The 19,912-nt window shown below is 36.7% G+C and overlaps 1 protein-coding gene across 12 annotated transcripts in view; it reads right to left on the reverse strand.

Annotated features, from left to right (window-relative positions):
• Window positions 1-13,998: 13,998 nt before the first annotated feature.
• Window positions 13,999-19,912, reverse strand: part of KYNU (kynureninase) — a 61,495-nt gene continuing 55,581 nt past the window's right edge. For all 12 annotated transcript variants that reach the window (XM_068687094.1, XM_068687088.1, XM_068687098.1 and 9 more), the window contains 3 exons: window positions 19,211-19,296; window positions 15,745-15,975; window positions 13,999-14,324 (listed from right to left, as the gene is read on the reverse strand). In XM_068687094.1, coding sequence (XP_068543195.1) covers window positions 14,172-14,324; window positions 15,745-15,975; window positions 19,211-19,296 — 470 coding nt within the window. In that variant the 3' untranslated portion in view covers window positions 13,999-14,171. The remainder of the gene's footprint in view (window positions 14,325-15,744; window positions 15,976-19,210; window positions 19,297-19,912) is intronic.

The following is a 19,912-nucleotide window of genomic DNA, read 5'->3' on the forward strand; positions in this document are numbered from 1 at the left end:
AGATGCAAGAGAGTTTATGTAGCAAACACCTTTATCATTTCCTGAAGCACATGGGAAACAAGAGGTTCAAGGACCTAAGAAGAATCTGAAAGAACAAGGGGAAACATAACACTGCTGAAGGAGTAACAGAACTATCATTCAATAGAACGATGCTTACATCATTATTGCTGACTTTGTGCTAACTTCTACAATCTACATTTCACAGCTATAGATCCAAAACCAGACTCAAGACCGTCCTTGTTCCCAAATGCTCACTACTTCAAGAGGTAACACATGCATGTGGACAGGAGAGGGAGTTGAACAGCATGAGAGCTGGCTGTTACAGCTCTAAACTAAAATATTTTCATTTGTAGGCACTGCATTTTAGGGATGTGCTTCAAAGATGGACTTTTGGAACAGCAAAGTAGATGCTATGTCTGAATGGTGATGAGGAGAGAAGGCAACACAGCACTTTCTCCATAAGCTAACAGACAGTGCTTAAAGAACTTGCATTGGTGTTACTTCATTGCTTGCTCTTTTATAAACATTACATGGCTCAATAGATTTTGTAGAATGGAACAAATTTTAGGGCACCTCTAATTGAAAAATCTATTGTAGCTAGATATCTCTAGATATCTCTCTTTTTTTTTTTTTTTTCCTCAAATGAAAGCAAAGGCATTTTTACCATTACTAAATATTTGTGGGCAGTGCAGACAACAGAACTTAATCTCTAAAATGTGAAGTGACCATCAGTAAATGTAAAAAATACTAAAGAACTTGTCTGTTACCTTGTTGAAAGCCTAGATTACCAAGGACATGACATTTTTCATGAAAATGCCTTTCACTGTACACCTAACATTTCAAGTCAAGTTGCATACTCTGTCTGATTTCCTTCACATCCATTTGACAGTATGTCAGTAGTGACAAAATTCTATAAAAAGATGGCAGCTTTGCATACTGCCTAAACTTATGCAGCACAAGCTTCCTGTGTGATCTCTGGAAGACTGAAAATACTTTAGATGTGCAAAAACCCATTTAGCAAAATCTAAGAGCTCATTTAATCCAAGTAAAATTAAACAGGACACGGAAATTACAGAGGCATTACCTGGAGCAGATTGCTGCTTTGTAGGTTGGCCTTTGTGTGTTTACTGTGCAAGTTAGAGACAGAGCATCATTTCTGAAGCTCAGATTTCTTGTCCCTATTTCAGTGACTCATGGCGTCATTGCTTATGAGACATGTCATCAAGCTGGTGAACATCCAGATTTCCATATCTCATAACAGAGAGCACAGAGCACTAAAGCTAAAACAACAGTTTTAATACCCACTGTTGACTGAAGATGCTGGATGCCCAGAAGCTGTTACAAACTCAGGTCTGATAAGTTCAAACGGTATCATAAGTATAATCGGGTTCTTGAACAGGGCGTCCAAGACTTGTTCTGGACCAGCTGCCTACTGAGGGGAAAAGAAAACTTGATTTTTTTTCTCATTTTGTTCAGTCTTTACTCTTGGGATGACTGACAGGCAGCCCATAGTCTGGCTAGTATAGCAGACACCTTCCTCTAGCAACAAATCTAATTTCAGGGAGTAAGTCAAGCCATGATAACACTAAGTGTGGGCAGCAGTCAAGCACAAGCCTGGAAGAACTGTGTGTTGTGTACAATTGCTGGCTCCAGATGAAAATTTTTGTTAATGAAAACAGATGAAGTTCCAAAACTTTGTAATTCATTGGAAAAACAAACCACCACCACTAGCAAACTAGCAGGCTATGTGATAATGAAGAAATAGTGTATTAATTCCGTATTCTTCACCAGAGGGATGATATTTTTTGCATTTGTAGTGGATTTTAAAATATTTAAACTAAAAAGGAGAACAAGGAGTTATATCTGCATGGGTCCTAATTCATTTCCTTGTTCACAGCACTTGCTCTCTCAGAGTGCTGATATTCATTCACTAGACATTATTTTTTGCTGTAAGGGCTCAGAATACTTAAACACCAAAAAAAAGGTTCCTAGGAACTCATGTATCAACAAGGCCATAAGGCCATTCAACAATTCCACAAGCTTATAGCCCAAGATAACAACAGTCCCCAATATTACCTGCTTGAGCAATAAATGTTTATAATGTAGGAGCTTATGTGTAAATGTCAGTGTAAACATACATTAATGGTTAAATTCACACAGCCCTCTAAACCGTAATATGTATTATAAACATTCTGGTATCATCTTCCAAAACCTTTTACTCTGAGCTGATTTTTCTCCTAAACAATCCATTTTACTTACTGCAGTGTTAAAAGTGCAAAAGATATTTTTAAAAAATTGTCACAGGTGGTAGAAAATAGATCCTAAGAACTGCTCCAACAGTTTAATGCTGGCTATATAGAAGGAACATATGCACTGTGACTCAAGGTCTAAAACCCCAAACACTCAAATTTTAGGAGACAAATAATCTTGCATTAAAACATCTCTTAATAGCGGAGCTGCTAAAGTTTCAATAACACATACTTTACAAAGCAGCACAGAAGTTTAGGATAGAATTCGCTTTACTTATTTTGCCTTCACATTGGATTTAGAAAAATTCAAAATTAAGAACATATTTCTTTATTTTCACACTAAAAAAAAAAAAAAATCAAACACTACACAGCCAAACACTACACAGCCTTACTTTTAACTGTTAAATATATCAAAAAAAAAAAAAAAGATGAGTTAATGGAAACTACTAGATATGAAAGTTATACATAAGTCCAAGCCCTGTCTTCCAGGTGTTTTATGGCACTGAATATTTATTTTAAAGGCCAGCCTAACCTAGAGATATTTTTAATAACTGAAAAAAGCCACTCTAACCCATTGTATAGCTATACTGTACTAAAAAGAGACCAAAAAAAACAACAAGCATATGTTGATGCATTATGTAAAGACTTTCTTTGACAGGATTTAGTTACATGCAAGTTTTAAATGCAGTGTAAATGCATTTTCTGGAGCGTTAGGCCTCCAAATGCTAGAAGTGCTACAACACCAAACTGCCAAAATGGTACTTTTACATCACACCATAATGGACCTTAAAAGGGCAAATGAGTCATGTACTTTGTATGGCAAAATCTTAATCCATGGACTCGTGATCAAGTCAGAGTTGCAAGCTGGTGCTGGCAAAATCCTCTCTAAAACCTTTCTCTTCTCATTGCTGCTACCAGTGGCTTTAAGTGTGACCCAAACTCCCCACATCAGTGACTTTTTGACTGGAGATGTTTCAAAAACTGTCAATGTTTTCACAGCAAAATATGAAGTGGCTTTCATTTCTATGAACCTGATACTCCAGGTACTGTTGTTTCTACCTTCATTATAAAAGCATCAGCTGGTGAATAATGCTGGGAAAAATACCAAATCCTGTAAGATCCCATGTTACAGATGAATGCAGAAGAAAGCTGAGACATTCTGGCATATTCCTTTCTGTTTCTTCAGGCTTTGAGGAAGAAGAGGCTTATTTCTACAGTATCAAGTTCCACTTTTGGAAAAAAGATAAAAGTAAGCATACAACAATGCAAGACATTCAGAAAAATAATACTGTCTCCATCAAATCTAGTGGAAAATAATAAGTGTTCAGCTCTTCCTAATGCATCTTTTATCTGTGCTTTAGGCTTGTCTCTTGCTCTGCTCCCTCCCATGCTACCCTTGAGAGTGAGTCAGAAATGCCTAGGCAGTTGTGCAAGAAGAAAAAAAGTCAATAAAAACAAGAGAAAGTCAGACACAGGAAGTAAAAGTCCTCTGCAGACAAATGATTGTCTTCTCTCATGTCCAGAGCAGCTTTCAGGGGAGACTATACTGCCTGAAACAAACTAAGGAAAAAAAAGTTTATTAAAGGCTTGAAGACTAAAACAGGTAGTTGCATTAAACAATTCAGTACGTCAGTTCCAATCCCTTCACATGATTTTATCTGCCCATGTAATTCAAGGATACCTCTAGATTTGTACACAGCTATACTCCATTGTCCTTTTCCCCAGTCCCTCAGGCAGGCAATTGCTGTTGCCCATGCTCATAAAATATGGGAGATGTCATAGGAAATCATATTGGCTATTGGTAAACAGAGTTATCCAGATTTAAGGGAGGGGGAAAAAAAAGACAAAAAAAAAAAAAAAGAATTGTACCACCTCGGGTTGAATATTAGAGATGTTGGCTATTTAAAAATTAGGGAAAACTTTTTTATAACTGGCACCTACAGAAAATAAGAAGGTGGTCTTTACTTAGACCACTCCAACATGTCCCCACAAGTTCATTTAACTTCATCTCACTTTAAGCAGGCAAAAAGAGAAAACACATAGCCCTCATTCTACAGCTTTTTGAGATTGTTCCAGTTTTTCAGTTCCTTCTAATCTCTATAGTCTGTGGTCGTTGAAGACATATACTTCCTTTTCCCTTATTTCTCAAGACCACTCTGTCCTCCTCTTGTTTCATGCTTGTAATCTTGAATTTATGAGCCCCTTTTTATGCTATATCTGCCAAATTTAGCAGGGACTGTCCTAAAGCAAGTATGCAGCACTGCTATATTCCGATCCTTTAGATACCCTAGATACAGGTTAGCACAGAAAGATCAGTTTCAAGCAATGACAGCAGGTGCCTGGTATAAAGTCTTACATCCCCACTCCTCCCTGATTTTGGGGAGGGATTGGGAAGTATATTAAAATGCTGATATATCAGACAGTTTTATACATTCTGAAGTGTGAAAACCATTTATCGTTCTTCCACTTCAATTATTTCTATTGCTCCAAATACTGCAAAAGGAGGATAAAGTGAACCAGCACTTCAGAGGGCAAGTGGTTTTTAGGGTTAGGAAGCATTTTTTTTTCATCTTTTAGGAGTGTTTTGGATTTACGAAAGAGAGAGTTTAAGACATGAGATGTGACGCAACAGTCAGCAGTCCCCATTCCTTGGTTGTGGACATGGACACAGCACTTTTGTGCTGCAGCCTCTGTGTGTTTGTGAAGACTTGATTAATTATAGTCCCTTTAGCCTACCTCCCCACTCACGTTTCCAATCCACCTTTATTTCAAGATGCAGTTCTCTTGAGTCTTCCATTTTTCTGAGCAAAACAGCACTGAATGTTAGGTCTGTTTGGAAAAATATTCCCTGCAAGGCTTTTTAAGCCTGGCTTATTCTTCCCTTGGAGTGAGGTCTCCAAATCCAACTGGCACTTGTTACTCATTTCTCTACAGAGCCAAGAGCTCTCTTAGTTGACCTTCAGCAGCATCTGCGACATGGAGGCACCAGCCCTTCTTCACTCATGCACAATCTTGCATATCTAAAAGAGGACCTTAATACAAAAAAATTAAAGCTCTGCAGTGTATGTCATTATGATATACTAAATGCAAAGCAGCTGTTTTGAACAGATTTGGCATATAACAGGGGTAACGTAATTTTACACAAATCATTATGTTCGTTATATTAAATTAAATAGATTAAAATTAGTCAGCAGTGTTTCTTAAGATCATCTTACGCATAGATCGCTTTATCCTTATATTCTAAGGTGTTATTTTTCTCCTCAACTTTCTGTGCAGTAAGCACATAAATGCCCAGATGATTAGAAGTATAAGCTCCTAAAATTCATGACTGTTGAGTCTTTTCCAATATAAGCAACTGAATAAAAGGTACTTAAGGGAAATAGAAAATTACTTTTTTTTTTTTTTTTTCCTGATCTTTTGAAGAATGAATGATTTTTTTCCCATCCTACAGGAACAGATTCTGGACTAATTTTTCCAGCTAGAGGCTTTAAAGTCTAAAACTCAAACATCTTGTCCTCAGAGACAATGTCATCCAAGTTCAAAGGATGTATAGCCCTGAAAAACTGATGTCTTATTTCAGAGCTAATGTCTTTGCTTTCATTGGAAGTTTGATTTCATCAAATTAAACTACTCCTTATATACTCCATAAATTAGAAAAAAATAGAAGACAACACTGAACTTTGTGATTCTCTGAGAAAGAGCACACATACATACACACATATAGATGTATGTATATACCATATGCATAACTGACACATTTTTCAGTCATTTTCTAATATTTTTCCATGTTAGATGTTATTGTAGATTACATATTTATTTTTTTTTTTCAGATGTTTTTGAAGAGCCTCTGAATTGCAAACAGTAGTCTTGCAAAGCATTGGTCTTAATGAACATCATTATAATTAAGAGCATGCTTTTCATAACTAAATATAAAAAGATATTTTTTTTTCAAGTAAGTCTGGGTCTGATTACTGATGGAGGAACTTCAAGATCTGTTTTGCTAGGCATTTCAATATTCATTCAGAAAAATGTCAAGATAACAGACTTTAGCATGTAATTTTGGTGATTCATACTTTTTTTTTTTTTTTTTTTTCTGGTATTTTATCACTTCAGTTTTAATATCCAGTTAAAGCAAGAAAGTTTGAATAACATAAGAATACTAATGAAAATAAAGCAGTCAAATGCTACTTCCATACTTCTACAGAATTTAAAATCTTCTAAAAATTGACCCTTTGCATTATCCTTCATCCATATCTGATACTAAATAATAGTCTTTGATGTATTAGTTAAATTTGAGAAGTTTCTTTTCCAAATTTAGCGTGCTTGTCGCTACTGCTTTGGTCCAGAAGGAATTTACCCTGTCTAACTCAAGTTCCTTCAACAGCAGATGAAACTTAGATAACATAAATAAGTTTATAAAGTCATTAATTTGCCACTGAACTACGTTCAAACTAAGAGTCATAAGTAATGATAGTGAATGGGATTCTCAGACCAATCAGTCAAGTACCAGCGCTTTTTGTATACTTCTATAGGTGACATATACCATCCTCTTAATAAGCCACTTCTGCACAACTGTATGTTAAGCAGGATATGAAGTAAGAAAGCAGAGAGTACAATCAACCATTAGCTCTGAAGTCTCAAACTGCTCTTTAACACATCTCCACAATGTGTAGAACTGAAACATCCAACAACAGGATGGTGAAGTGTAGAAATCAAATTGTGAACTGAGGTTCTCCACCGTGTGGAAAGGAAGCGAGGTGCCCTGGAGGCAGGCTGCATCACCAGCTCAGGGAATTGCTTTTCAGCTGAGTTATCTACAACCCCTGCACTGAGCAGAGTTACCCTAAATTTAACAGTGAAAAATAGGTCTAAACTTTTGCTCTGATCTGATCATTATAGTTGAACCAGAAGTTCCCACATGTGCCTCTGCCCACCCTGGCCCTACCAGACTTGTCTCATGTTTAACTATTTGGACAGGGCTCTTTTTTGTTAATAAGTGGCTTGTACATCCTGGAAGGTGTCTCACAGCTCAGCAATAGCACTTTTGTTCCGTTTTGTCAGTTCCTCCTGGGTTCAATGGTTCTGGCACATTTGCCCATTTCTCCAGGCTACAGCTCATGGGTTTCCTGCCTGCCCTCACCAACCACAGCTCTACACAACTGAAGCTGTTTGACAACATCTAATTATAAAAATGGAAAAAAAAAGAAAAAAAAGAAAAAAAAAAAAAAAGGAATTCCCTTAGGTTGAAAAAGGTGGAACATAGAGGGCCCCCTTCCTGGGGTAATGCTCCCACCACTTATCTCTTCTCAGTAAGAGGTGGCTCCACCACACACTTCTCTACTAGAATAACTGTCATCACTCCAGTGGCCACTGATTTTTTTTTTTTTTTTTTTCTGACAGGGTGCACTGGCCATGTTTTCTCATTATTTGCCTTCACTGGGCTGCTCTGGAGACATATATACTGCCTTGGTCCTGGATCAGAAGGTTCATCCTTCAATTTTGTCGCATTCTAACAGATAAAACCTCTTTCCAAGCTGATGTACTGAAGAACTTTTACGATAGTCTCTTATAAAGAACTGAATGTTATCAATCATTACATTTACCCTTCATCCATCTGAAACTCAAAGTCAAGAAACAAAGAAGCTTATTGGCACATTTGTACCCTGCAGGAAAAGAAGAAAAAAAAAAAAGAAAAGGTATTAAAGGTTGTGTTTTTTAAATTTTACAACCTAATATTAATGGTATCTATAGCAGAGGCTGGAATACCACTGCTGTTGATATACCTGACAAATAGCTTATAGAGTCCTTCCATATCTTAAGCTGGAGTTTTCCTTTCTCTTTCTCCACACAAAACCAAACTGCTCTCATAGCTTCTACATCTTATAGCTGCCACATCAAAGTCATTTTTCCAGTCTCAGTGATATAAAAACTCAGCTGTGAAATAGGGAAAAATAACCATTTTAGATGCAACTGAGACAACTCAGAGGTAGCTGAATATAGACTTCCACGCACTCCCTATTTTTCTCTAAGGAGACCTTCAACTATTTTTCTCTGTAGAAGACAGAAGTACAAGAAAGTGTAGGAGCATCCTTGCAGTCATTTCTTTTTAAGTTATCTAGGTGCAAAGGATTGCTCTAAAAAGATGAACATAGTCAGAATTACTGACCTCTCTTGACCACACTGGTTAAAACCAGATATTGAACACAACAGCATCTGAGCATTTTGCATAAAATTTCAGCTAAGACATTAAAACTGCTTCTACACCTTATTTGAAAAATGAGTATTTCTTAAAATTTCCCTGCATCTCCCAATTGGAACTTCAAATAAAACACTCATTAAAAAAGAAGCATGGTGTCACTGTTCTAGGTGGACCTAGCTACTAAAATAAATATGTTACAGGCATGTTTCTACTGAGATTTATTAATGACATCTTAATAGGTCCCAATTCTTAACATCTTGTGCTCAAGCATCAGTGTGAATTTTGCAGATGTCTTCTGCCAGTTCTCCTTACAAGAACCACCACCACATCATGCTTCCTCCTAGATAGTAAACCAAGGCACCAGGCAAATTTGCAAAGCAGCAAAGGTGCAAGTTGGTCTCAGGAAGCCTGATTCATACTCTATTACCACAAATGTACAGGAACATTTGTCCCACTCAAGACAATCTCTTCAGGATCAGGGCACTTGCTCTATGTTGCAAAAGGGGAACCCATGAGTTAGGCTGCAGCCCGTATGAATACCTACACAATCTATAATCTACCAGGCAACTGTCATCCCAGAAGACATAATTCCTTTCAATCTTCAGTGTCATCTCTAGTGTGTGCTCTGTTACAAAGAAAGAGTTGGAAAAGTTTTCCTATAGATCTTTATATTTACACCTGGCACTGTGATGGTAAGACTGCTATTTGTTTTTATTTCAAATGAAAGGTTTTCAGAGCTGTTTGGCCCCGTGCTTATTTCAGAAGTCTATATAAATCTTGCCCCACATGGGAGTAATTTTAAACATATTAAATAAAATTCAAAAAATTTCTGTGTGTCTTCCACTTTGATGTAGCCTCCTAGGAGAAATAACTATCTTGGATATAAAACTTGGTCATGTTTTAACAACTTGATCATCTCTTTAAAATCTTTCAACAAAAAGTTTTTTGTTTTTTTTTTTTTTTAAAAAAAGAACTGCACTTAGCTCAGATGATAAGAGGCCCTGTCCCCCACAAATTATAATATAGCAACTTTTTTGAACATATACTTTAAATTCATGATTCGTTTCATATTTTTAAAGCTATTTTTTATCACTTGATTAATTGCTTAAAACTGTACACAAAGATAAAGGGAACTTTGAAATTCATACCTTGGAGTATTAACATGTACGCAGGACTCGATGTAAATGTCAGAGAGAAAAAAGATCTAATGAACTCTTTATTGGTGAAATACAGTATTGCAGCTGCCTAGAATTTTAAATGATTTGTAGCTAGCTCCATAACAAAATAACTACAGAAGTTTACTTAGAGTGTGGATTCTCATTCAGCTTTTCTAATGTCTTCTTCCAGGGTGGATAGAAGCCATTTGTTTTGCTAGAACTTATGGCCACTTCATTTTGTTGAAGTTTAGTGGATCCTCTTAACAACAGCAAAATGTCCAGATGAGGAAGGAGAAAAGGAAAGAAAGAAAAAAAGGATAAAAGAAAAAAAAGTGCAACTGCAGAAGCATTTTTCTGTCTAGAAAATTACACCACCATAAGTTTTTCTTTTCCCTGATGTCTTCTCTGACTTAATAATGGCTTCAGGATTTAAATCCTTTGCTGCTATTGTGACTTCAAAGCCTTAAAACGGCAATTGAATGAAGTAGTTCATCTGTCATTATTCAAATATGAAGCAATTATGATGAAATAAAGATAGAATTCCATTGAGAAATGCTCCAATCAATTCTCACTTATATTTAACTAGAAACATAAAATGTTGCTTAGAAGAGTAAGTTTAGGTAATAAAACTTGGAATATAAAAAAGTATAAATTACTGATCTATAACTTACTCATTTCTGAATAAGCTTTCTAAATATATTTCACAAATATTGACAAAAGTTTAGGTTTATGATGCAAAACTATCTCTCAGCTAGTCATAAAGTGTGAGTAGCTTTTCAGAAACATAGTTTCATCAGCTCACATGCTCAGAGGTTCGGATGGGAACCTACTGAGATTTTTAAGGGACTCTGAGCAGGTCAGCTCACCCTTAAACAAGTCAGATCATGACATGTTGATTGGATCTGGAACTAAAAGTGGGGTTTATAAGTGAATATATGTAATAACTTACCTACTTTGGCCATGTCTTCATTATATTGCTGCCACCGCTTTGATGTCTGCAAATCCTGCAGAGCCCCTTTGGGGATTTAGCAATAGATGTCTCTTTTCAGCTTTATGGACACAACCGAGACCTATCCCTACCTCTTAAACTAGCATTTCATGGGTAATTCCCACCTATGCCTTGCTGTATTTGGGAACAAAACTGTAACAACATAACATAGCGTAAAAAGTTAATTACTTCTTTCATTATTTTCCATATTTTTTTCCCTCTAGACAACACATTTAGGGCCAAGTTTTTATTTATTTATTTATATATATATATATAATATATATTATATATATATATTTATATATATACACACACCTTTCTCTTTTCATTTTTGTTTAATCTATCATCTTCTTCTTGCTAATACTGTGCTGATAAAATGAAAGCAGAGTGGATTCTGAAGTAGTCAGACTAAGGACTCCCACTATTTTACATCTTCACTTCTTCAAATGATACCATCTCATTCTCTATCATGCAACAAACCTTGAATAATAATAAATAAATAAATAAATAAATAAATAACTTCTATACCTTTTTCTTCACTCAAAGTATATTGTTCTTTTGGAAAACAAAAACATCATTTTCCCCTTAGGAAAGAGGACTGTCTTTTTTTCTAGTCTTCCTTTGCCAAAACGCAGTAAAAAAATGCAAAAATAGTATTCCTTCCCCCCAACTCCCTTTCCCCTCCTTTTGTTTTTTTAAGGGTTACAATGAATTTAAGAGATCTGTACAGTATTATATTGTGTTGAAAAAGATCACATAAAACCAGGGATCTATATAGTCATGTTTATCTGTATTTTTCAGACTTTTTCTCATTCTACCTAGGTATCAATTTTCTGTCATCTACAGACACTCATGTGTTGCAGTTTAATTTGAAAAATGTAATTTCTTCAGACAATCCAAGAACTCAATGTTAGCACAATTAGAAAGCGGTAGTACTTAATGCTGAATTTTAAATCAGAGATGTAACCACCAGGAAACATTTAGGGTATATACAATTAATTATTTCACACATAATTATTCCTGATATTACTCTAACTGTGATAACTTAGAGCATTAGAAAAAGCAGGCTATTTTCTTTTTGTACTGAATCTCTTTCACTTGATATTCTCTCACTAAATAATATGTAAAATACTGACACCTAATGTTAACTTTCAGTATTATTCATTTTGCAAAACTTTATGAGAACTAACGAAAGAACATGTAAAACTAGTGCTTATGCTGTCATTTTGTTTCATTCTCCTCACTTCAAGGAAAACATTTTCTGAATTTATGTATAATGCATATAAAAGCAAGGAGTCTTATGTTTATTTTCACAGCTCGTAGGTAAACGAAAAAGTAACTCAGCAAAGTTGAAATTTGTGAATTTTGACTGACTCGTTTTTATGAAATCCCTCATACAAAACACACATATATATATATATATATATATATATATTTAAAGCCTCTCTGCCTGTAACCTAAAGTGTTGCTGAAGGACAAAATATTAATGATTTTTTATTAATAATATACCTCTCAAGAACCAGACTGTCTAGATTCAGGAAGCATTTTATCTACCCTACATTGTTCACTTTCCACAATCAGAGATACAAGGATTTTTCAGTTAGTGAATTTAATGCAGATGCCAGACTGCTTTGCCAGGCTGAAACCTGTAAATTCACCATTTATCTCCCCATAACATCCAATAAAGCTTGTCCAAACTTGATGTCTAGGTGCTATTTAGAAAGGGATTTGGATGTGCTTACTCTTCCTGGGTTTGCCTCACAACCAAAGTGCAGCTGAAATCTAAATAAGGTATTTTATAATATGACTAGTGTGACATCTGGATTTATATAAAGCTTGCTTAATTTTACAGTAAAGACCTACGTGAGTGGTAGCCAGAGCTGAGTAGAAGCACAAGTGCTTGAAAGGTACTGGCAGTGAAATAAACTACTTTTCACTACTATGGACTGTCACAGTTTCATATTTGGTGCTTTTCTCATCAACAGTCACGTTATGGAAAATTGTCCTTTTCTAAAATTGTGTCACTTAGCAGATGAAAGTAGCTGTGCTGCAGATGTACATACAAAAATAAAACCCCAGCTACTGAAACACAGATACCTGGTCTGCAACACAATGGCACAGTCTCAGCTGAATCAAGGACAGATGACGTCAATGCAATCAAAACCTCTTGAGTGAGCCAGAGCTTTCCCAGTGATTAAGACTCCTGTGCTTTTCTTTATAACAATATTCTCGTGTAAGAAGCTCTTCTAACTTTTCCTAGTTGCTAAAAATACCAACTAATGCTTTATTTGCAGTCCTTTCAGCTTTCCTCTACATGCTACAACTGATGAAATAGGTATTATTGTGTCAGGTCTTTTAAAACTACCCTTCTTTAGTGAATGTTAGAGGGCAGGCAGACACTGCAAATGTTTCCCCCCTGCAGGAGCCCCAATACACACTGGGAGATGCTCAAAAAGTGCAAGAACCTCAAACTGCAAAAATGCCGCTGAGACAAAACATTTTGGAGTAGCCCAAATTTCTTCCTTTTTCCTTAGAGTGGAATAAAAAGTACTACCAACAGTAATTTTCTAAGTGTATCAAACCAATAATTATCAGAAAGAAAGGCTTACAGATAGCTGATTCTTGAAGAAAAAGGTACATGCTGAATAGCGAGAAATTTAGGTGTTCAGTAGCCAAGTACACTGAGGTTTATTTTATGTCTTAAAACTACTCTGGATAAAGCGTTGGTTAAATGTAAGCAGTTTTTCTTCACTGCTCCTAGCTGTTTAGTGCAAATCTCTGTAAAAATTTGGGCCACACTAAGTTAACAGTGGGATATTTTGCTGCTGCTGAAACAATCCAGAGTTCATTTTGCCTAATCCGAAATAAGCCTTGTTAAAACCTTGGTAAGTGCTCATGCAGCACACTGGGTCACATGAATTTAAAATCGTTCTCGGCTTTCTCAAGACTATCATCTTCAAAATGACTACCTAGAAATATAAAGAGAAGATGTATTGGTTTAGGCAGCTGTATCACAGGAAAGAAGGTATCTGTAGTGTAAAGTCATTCTTCAATTATATCATTAATTAACCAAATTTGGGGGCCCTTTGAAAAAGTCAGTATGCAGCAATTTTTAAACAACTAATTGTTCAACTTCAGTCTTCTAGTAAACCACGTACTTTAAATAGGACTGATAAATTAAAAATGTAAATTGGACTGTATCTTTTAACTGTTAGTGATTTGTCTATTTTCCACTTTTTATTATGCATCATTTTTACAATAAAGAAGGGATTTTTTTTTTTCATTCTAGTTGATAGCAATTCTTCCATGCTTCTCAAAGCTAATGTAATAAAACTACATAAAATGTTTAAGAAAAACCCCATTAAAATATACAAAGCATACTAATTCATGAAGTCAAAGTCAAAGCAGAGTGGAAATATGAGCTTTAATAAAACTATGTCTGTTGTAAATAACTATTCAAGCACAGTCATTTTTTTGCAAATTGCATGGGATATAGCTTAGTCTACTCGAAGCAAGGAATCGCTCAGCGGGATAAATGCATCTTAGTCAGAAATAGATTAAAAGATACAGCTGAGCCATCAATAAGAACCAGATAGCGCAGTATTGTTTGCTGTTTGTTTTGAAGATGTAATTGCAGATCCCAGGATTTCAATAAATCTGTGCACATCATGGAAAGAATTGTAGAGAGGAACTGGGGCAACGCGAAGAGCATTTGGTTCTCGCATGTCACACTGCAAAATAGAAAGGGAATGATTAGTAAATTCAGGTCACTAATTTACTTGTTAAGCCATATTTTTAAGTGTCATCCTTGTCTTCACAGAGTTACACCAAGGAAGAACAGTATTTATGCAGACATATGTGAAAACTTTGGGACACCAAAGAAACTACCTTGAGGAGCATTATTGTGAAGAATATAGCAAGGAAAGTGGTGTGCGGTCAATAAAAAAGGATGCAAGGTTTGGGACAGGCAGGACTCTGGTAGCACCATTCAATGGCTCAGAACTAGCTATCCACCCTTGTAATTTATTTAAGGTGTACCCTGGAACCTACAGCAACCCATGGCTGACGAGGTGTACAGGTGACAGAAACACCATTGCAAAATAGAAACGTCCCTCCCAGTAAGATAGGGTGTCTTATTCTATGGATACAAGTAATGCCACAGGGCTTGCAGTATTTTTCTTTCTCTCCTCTGTGAATTTAAACATTTTGCTGAATAGAATAATCTCTCATATTTGAAGCACACTACTGCATTGTGAAGACAAGCCAACAGCATAAGGCCCTGTGCCCTCTTAAAAGCAGCAGTTCCTGGAATTCCCTGGCAGCACCAAAACAGCAGCATATTTTGCCTATAAGAGCTGCCCTTTGGGAACATGAGTCACCAGCAGAAATAAAACTCATATATCATTTATATGGCATTACGTTATCAGCCTCACCTTCTAAGTCACCAAATGTATAATCTTAAATTTAGCTTTTATAGGTTTTGAGCAGCACTGACACCAGTAACCATGCCGTTATGTGGCACCACCAGTCAGTGGCCTCTTTTTCTCAAGCACTAAAACACACCTTTAAGGACATGACACCATTTTAATTCGGCCAGCCTGATGCCTTGTGAAGAGCAGATCAGGAAAGGGAATGGTGGAGGCTGAGATCTCCTTGCTAGTACTGGGCTGTAGGCATAGGAGCTGTGGGGCCACCTGAGCTCTGCTCACTGCTGGAGGGCAAATAAGTGAGGAGCTGCCAAATGGGCCTGGGACCTCACATTTCAGGTGCAAATTTCTGTTTTTCTGACATGCTCATTTTTTGTTTTTCCAGTTTTTCTCCTTTGTCCTTCAAATCTGTAATGCTTGCACTATCATGCAGCACGAAAGCAGCTTTACCCCTCAGCAGTGACTGCTGGGTGGCACTCACAGAATATCGGAAATTAATCGATAGAGAAAGGACCACCTGAAGACTAACAAATAATTTATAAAATAGCACTACTTGCTTGATCATTTGTGCAGCTAAAGATCATAGCTGCTACGTAAGCAATTTTCATCCTTCCAAGTCTTTTTTGGCCTTATATGAGATTATACATGAATGAAAGGCAAATGATTATTTTGGTATGGCATATGCTCACAAAACAGTGAACAAGATGAAGTTTGATTTACTTACAGCTACTCCTCTCTTCTCCAGCTCTTTAAACACAGACTTGATTGGAAGGGAAAAAGATAATGTGAGTTGGCATCCTCTTTCCTCAACCCGAGGTGGTGTGATTATTTTTACAAAGGGCTTCTCTGGATTTGTTTTATCCTCACTGTAGTAATGTTTTATCAGGTATTCCAAGTACCCAGTAAGCAGAATAGATTTTTTTCTCAATGCTTTCATTGTAGTTTGACCAAAAACCTGTAATGATTTTAAATCGTTATTATGGAACGCATTGCTACAGAAAATATAAAGAGAGCAAAGATGATCAAGGCCATTTCTGACTTTTCAAATAAATTAGATAGTTTTGGTAACTTGGGGACTGGACTCTGTCATTCTTATTTTGCTAGGTAGCAGATTTCTCCATACATACTACCTTTGAAACCAAGTGTTAATATCAGATAGATACTGTACATACACATCACAAGATATGGCTTTCGGATACACAGGACAACATTATTACTTTTAGATAATGAAAGACAATTCTGTCTGCTGTTAAGGATTTCTATACACATCTAACATAAATGAATTTGCACAAAAAAACAGTTTCCTAAGAGAGCATCCATTTGCATATATGAAGGTGATCCATAAATTTTCTATACATACAACAGGACTGCATCAAACAAAAATCACATACAATTTTTTTGTGACTCAGGTAAAACTAAAGGCTTTACAAACATGACTAATCTACAAACTTAATTTTGAAGACAGAAAATTTGTTTTTATTTACTGTTTTACCTACTGAACAGGAAGTGTTTTAAATTCTGCCTTTGCTAGTTCATATGAAGAAAAAAACTGATTCAAGTTTAATAGCTCTGTGCTTTTATTTAGCTATAAGGACTGGTGAGCTCAAAAAAAAAATATGTAAGAACATCATGAAATGTGAAAAAGTGATTGCTTAAGCATGGCAGTTGCTTTGTCAGACAAACAAGTACAAACAATGTGGCACAACAGTTTGGGAAGGGGAAAGGGCCAGGAAGCTCCTGCTCCTCTCCTGCCTGTACTTATGGAAAGGCTCAAATTCAGAGAACAATGGAAAATGTGACCCTGGAAACAACTAATCCCTGCCTTCCCCAAGGCCTCCCTTTTCCCTTGCAAGTAGTTGCAGGGAAAAAGCAAGAGAATATAGACATCTAAGTACCTGACCATCTCTACAAATCAGATTGCAGCACATAGCTTCTAAGACTATTATACCTCTGCTTACTGCAGCTGCAAAATCAAAGGCAAGTCTGAGGTCCTGCACAAAGATCCATGACTGTACCTCTCAGAACATCACTGCTCCTGACCGAAGAAGACACTCTTTTAACATTATTGATATACTCACAGATAATTACTTCATACACACCTCAAAGAGTGAATAAAGAGGTAACTAAGAAGTTCCACTCCAAATACAAAAAAGTTTGGTTTCCAGAAGCATCTGGAATTTATTTATTTTTTTTAGAATGTCCATTACTGTACAATGCTATCACAACTACTAAAGGCAGCACGAAATCAAAAGCCCCTACATTTCCTTTCTCTATTCTGAGCTAACAAAATATGGCTGCTGTAAGACAGACTTTGCAGCCACAGAAACAAATATGAAAGGGACCAGAGTTATCACCAGCAGTTATTACTTGCACAGGTCAACAAAAATGCAGAGATGCTTCCCTCACCATGCAGGCTGGCAGAGTGCGCACATGACCATTTAGCTTGTTACCGGAGGTAAAATGGAGACCTGTCTCCTATTCCTCTGGGCTTTGCAGCAGTGTGAGGGATGGAGCTCCTTAGGCTGCACACAAAAATCTGTTTGCTCAGGCTTTGCGCAAGGAATATTTGGCCTCCTGGGTGAAATTTGGGAAAAAGATCTTTTAAATGGGGCTGTAGAGCGCTCCCCTTTTTTCCATAAAAGGGAGCAGCTACTGCCATAACAGTCACTTTAAGCATTATTGAGGAATAACATGCATTAACACTTGCAGTTTTCATTGTTTCCATTGGAAACACTGCCTTCTGTTTAATGTGTCCCAGTGAAGGTGGCATGCAATTTCACTAGCCATCTCTTGCCAGACATGAAAACTATTTTGTTTCCCACTGTATTAGAGCAATTAGCACTGGGAAATCCTGGCTGTGCCAAAAGGTAATGCAGGCATGGAAAGGGGAGGCGATGGAAACTGCTCAGCCCTCATTGTTTGAGGCTCCCTGCAGTGGGCTAAATGACATCAACCCGCACAAACTGGAGCACTAACAATCTGGGTCATAGCAGAATAGCTTTCAGCTTATCTCGAAGGTCACATAAAGTTTAAAAATATATTGGATGTTTAAGGACTAACAAAATAAATTGTCAGGCAGAATAAGACGCATTGCTGTGCCCTTTGCAGTCCTTCAGCATTGCATGTAAACTGGTGAGAGCACAATTGGCAATTTTCTAACTTTGTTTGCTTAAAATACTGTTTTTTCAGTAAATAAAGAAGAGGGATGTACAGTGTACAGACATTGCTCTTTGTACCAGGATCAGCTTTGCTGTTACACTAACATTAATGGAATGCTGGCAGAAATAAATTCCTCTCATTATGCTGCTGCAAAACCACGCTAACCAAGGCTGGCTTGAAAAGCAGCTTAGGAAAAAAATTACTATGGGGAGGTCTGTGTACAACCATCATTTTCATCCCCAAATACCAGAAATCCAGCATTTCAGGTGTGAACCTCCCATAAGAGAAACTCTGTGCCTGGATACATGTGAGGCTCTGTGCCTGTGGTCACCAGAAAACTAATGAAGAGACGAAAGGGAAAAGTCCAGATCCACAGCACATTCATGAATTGTCCTTTTAGGAAGCATTAACAGACAGTTTTTGTCTTTTCTGTTTGTGATGGAAGGGACTACACTGGATGACATTCACATCGGTTCTGTTGGACTCGAGGACACCCAGTAGCCCCATCTGCTTTTCATAAAAGAGCTCGTCTGTTTGGCACAGGGAAATACAAGTAGAAGCAACTCTCCATGCACCCTTCCAGAGTTACACAATTCCTTCCTAGGAAAGTCTCTATCAGTGTCCTTCACACAAGTTGCAGAGGCAAGCTCTGAATGTCTGTATTGGAAAAGCTGCCCTTTGCATTGAGCCTATAAAAGCCCAATGCTGAGCTCTGTCCAAAAGCTGAAGATGCACACTTCATAGATCCTAAATATGACAGCAAAATTTGTGAGAACAGTAAAAGAATGAGTTCGATTTTACAAGTCTTGGTTTCTTGTTTTTTTTTTTTGTTTTTTTTTTTTTTTTGTTTGTTTGTTTTTGTTTGTTGTTGTTGTTGTTGTTGTTGTTTGTTGTTGTTTTCATTCCTTTGGCTTTTTATCTTTTATGGATTTTATTTATTTTTAAGGGACACAGCAATAAAATCCATAACTTTTTTTTTTTTTAACATTTTATACTCTTAAATTCAGGCTCAAAATAAAGCAATTACTTACCTCTAAACTAGCTTGCAGAGCACAGACCAGTAAAATTGGAGGATTTGATAACCGAAATCCATTAATTCCTTCGCTTAGTTGTAATTCTGGAAAATGAATAACTTATATTAGTGTTTTTGATTTCTTCCTTTTAATGGATCAGACCTTATCTTGAAGTCCATCCTCATGCAATAAAATATTTCACTAACGTGGCCTGTAGGAATCGCTCATTAAAAGGAAATAGTAATCTATTCACAGCTAATACTTTTAACTTCGAGAGAAGCCCAATTTTATCCAGCGAAAGACCTCATTAGTGGCTTCATGGGAACTAGAGAACTGCAATTAATTTGTTTAAATGGTGTGTGTTAAAACCACCTTTACACTTGAATCTCTTTTACCACTGGCATAAACCAGAGAAATTCCAAGTCAGCAGAGGCATGCTCATGAGAAGCCACGGTGCATGATCAGGGAATCACGTTCCTTGACTTTATTAAACTGACGAGACATGTGGGAGACTGCATATGCAGCTAAGTGTAGCTTCAGGCCACGTATCGAAGTTGCATAGACTTTAGGCTGTGAAATTTCACAAAATCCATTTAATAAAGCCATAAAGCTTTGCTGTAAGTTCTGTGTCATCATTTATATTTCATGCTTCAGCACCAGAGCAAGAGGATGCTGTGGAGGAAATGCTCTTCATGCACAGCAGACTGGCTAATTTTATAA

Source organism: Anas acuta, chromosome 6 (assembly GCF_963932015.1).
Source record: "Anas acuta chromosome 6, bAnaAcu1.1, whole genome shotgun sequence".
Classification (NCBI taxonomy): Eukaryota; Metazoa; Chordata; class Aves; order Anseriformes; family Anatidae; genus Anas; species Anas acuta.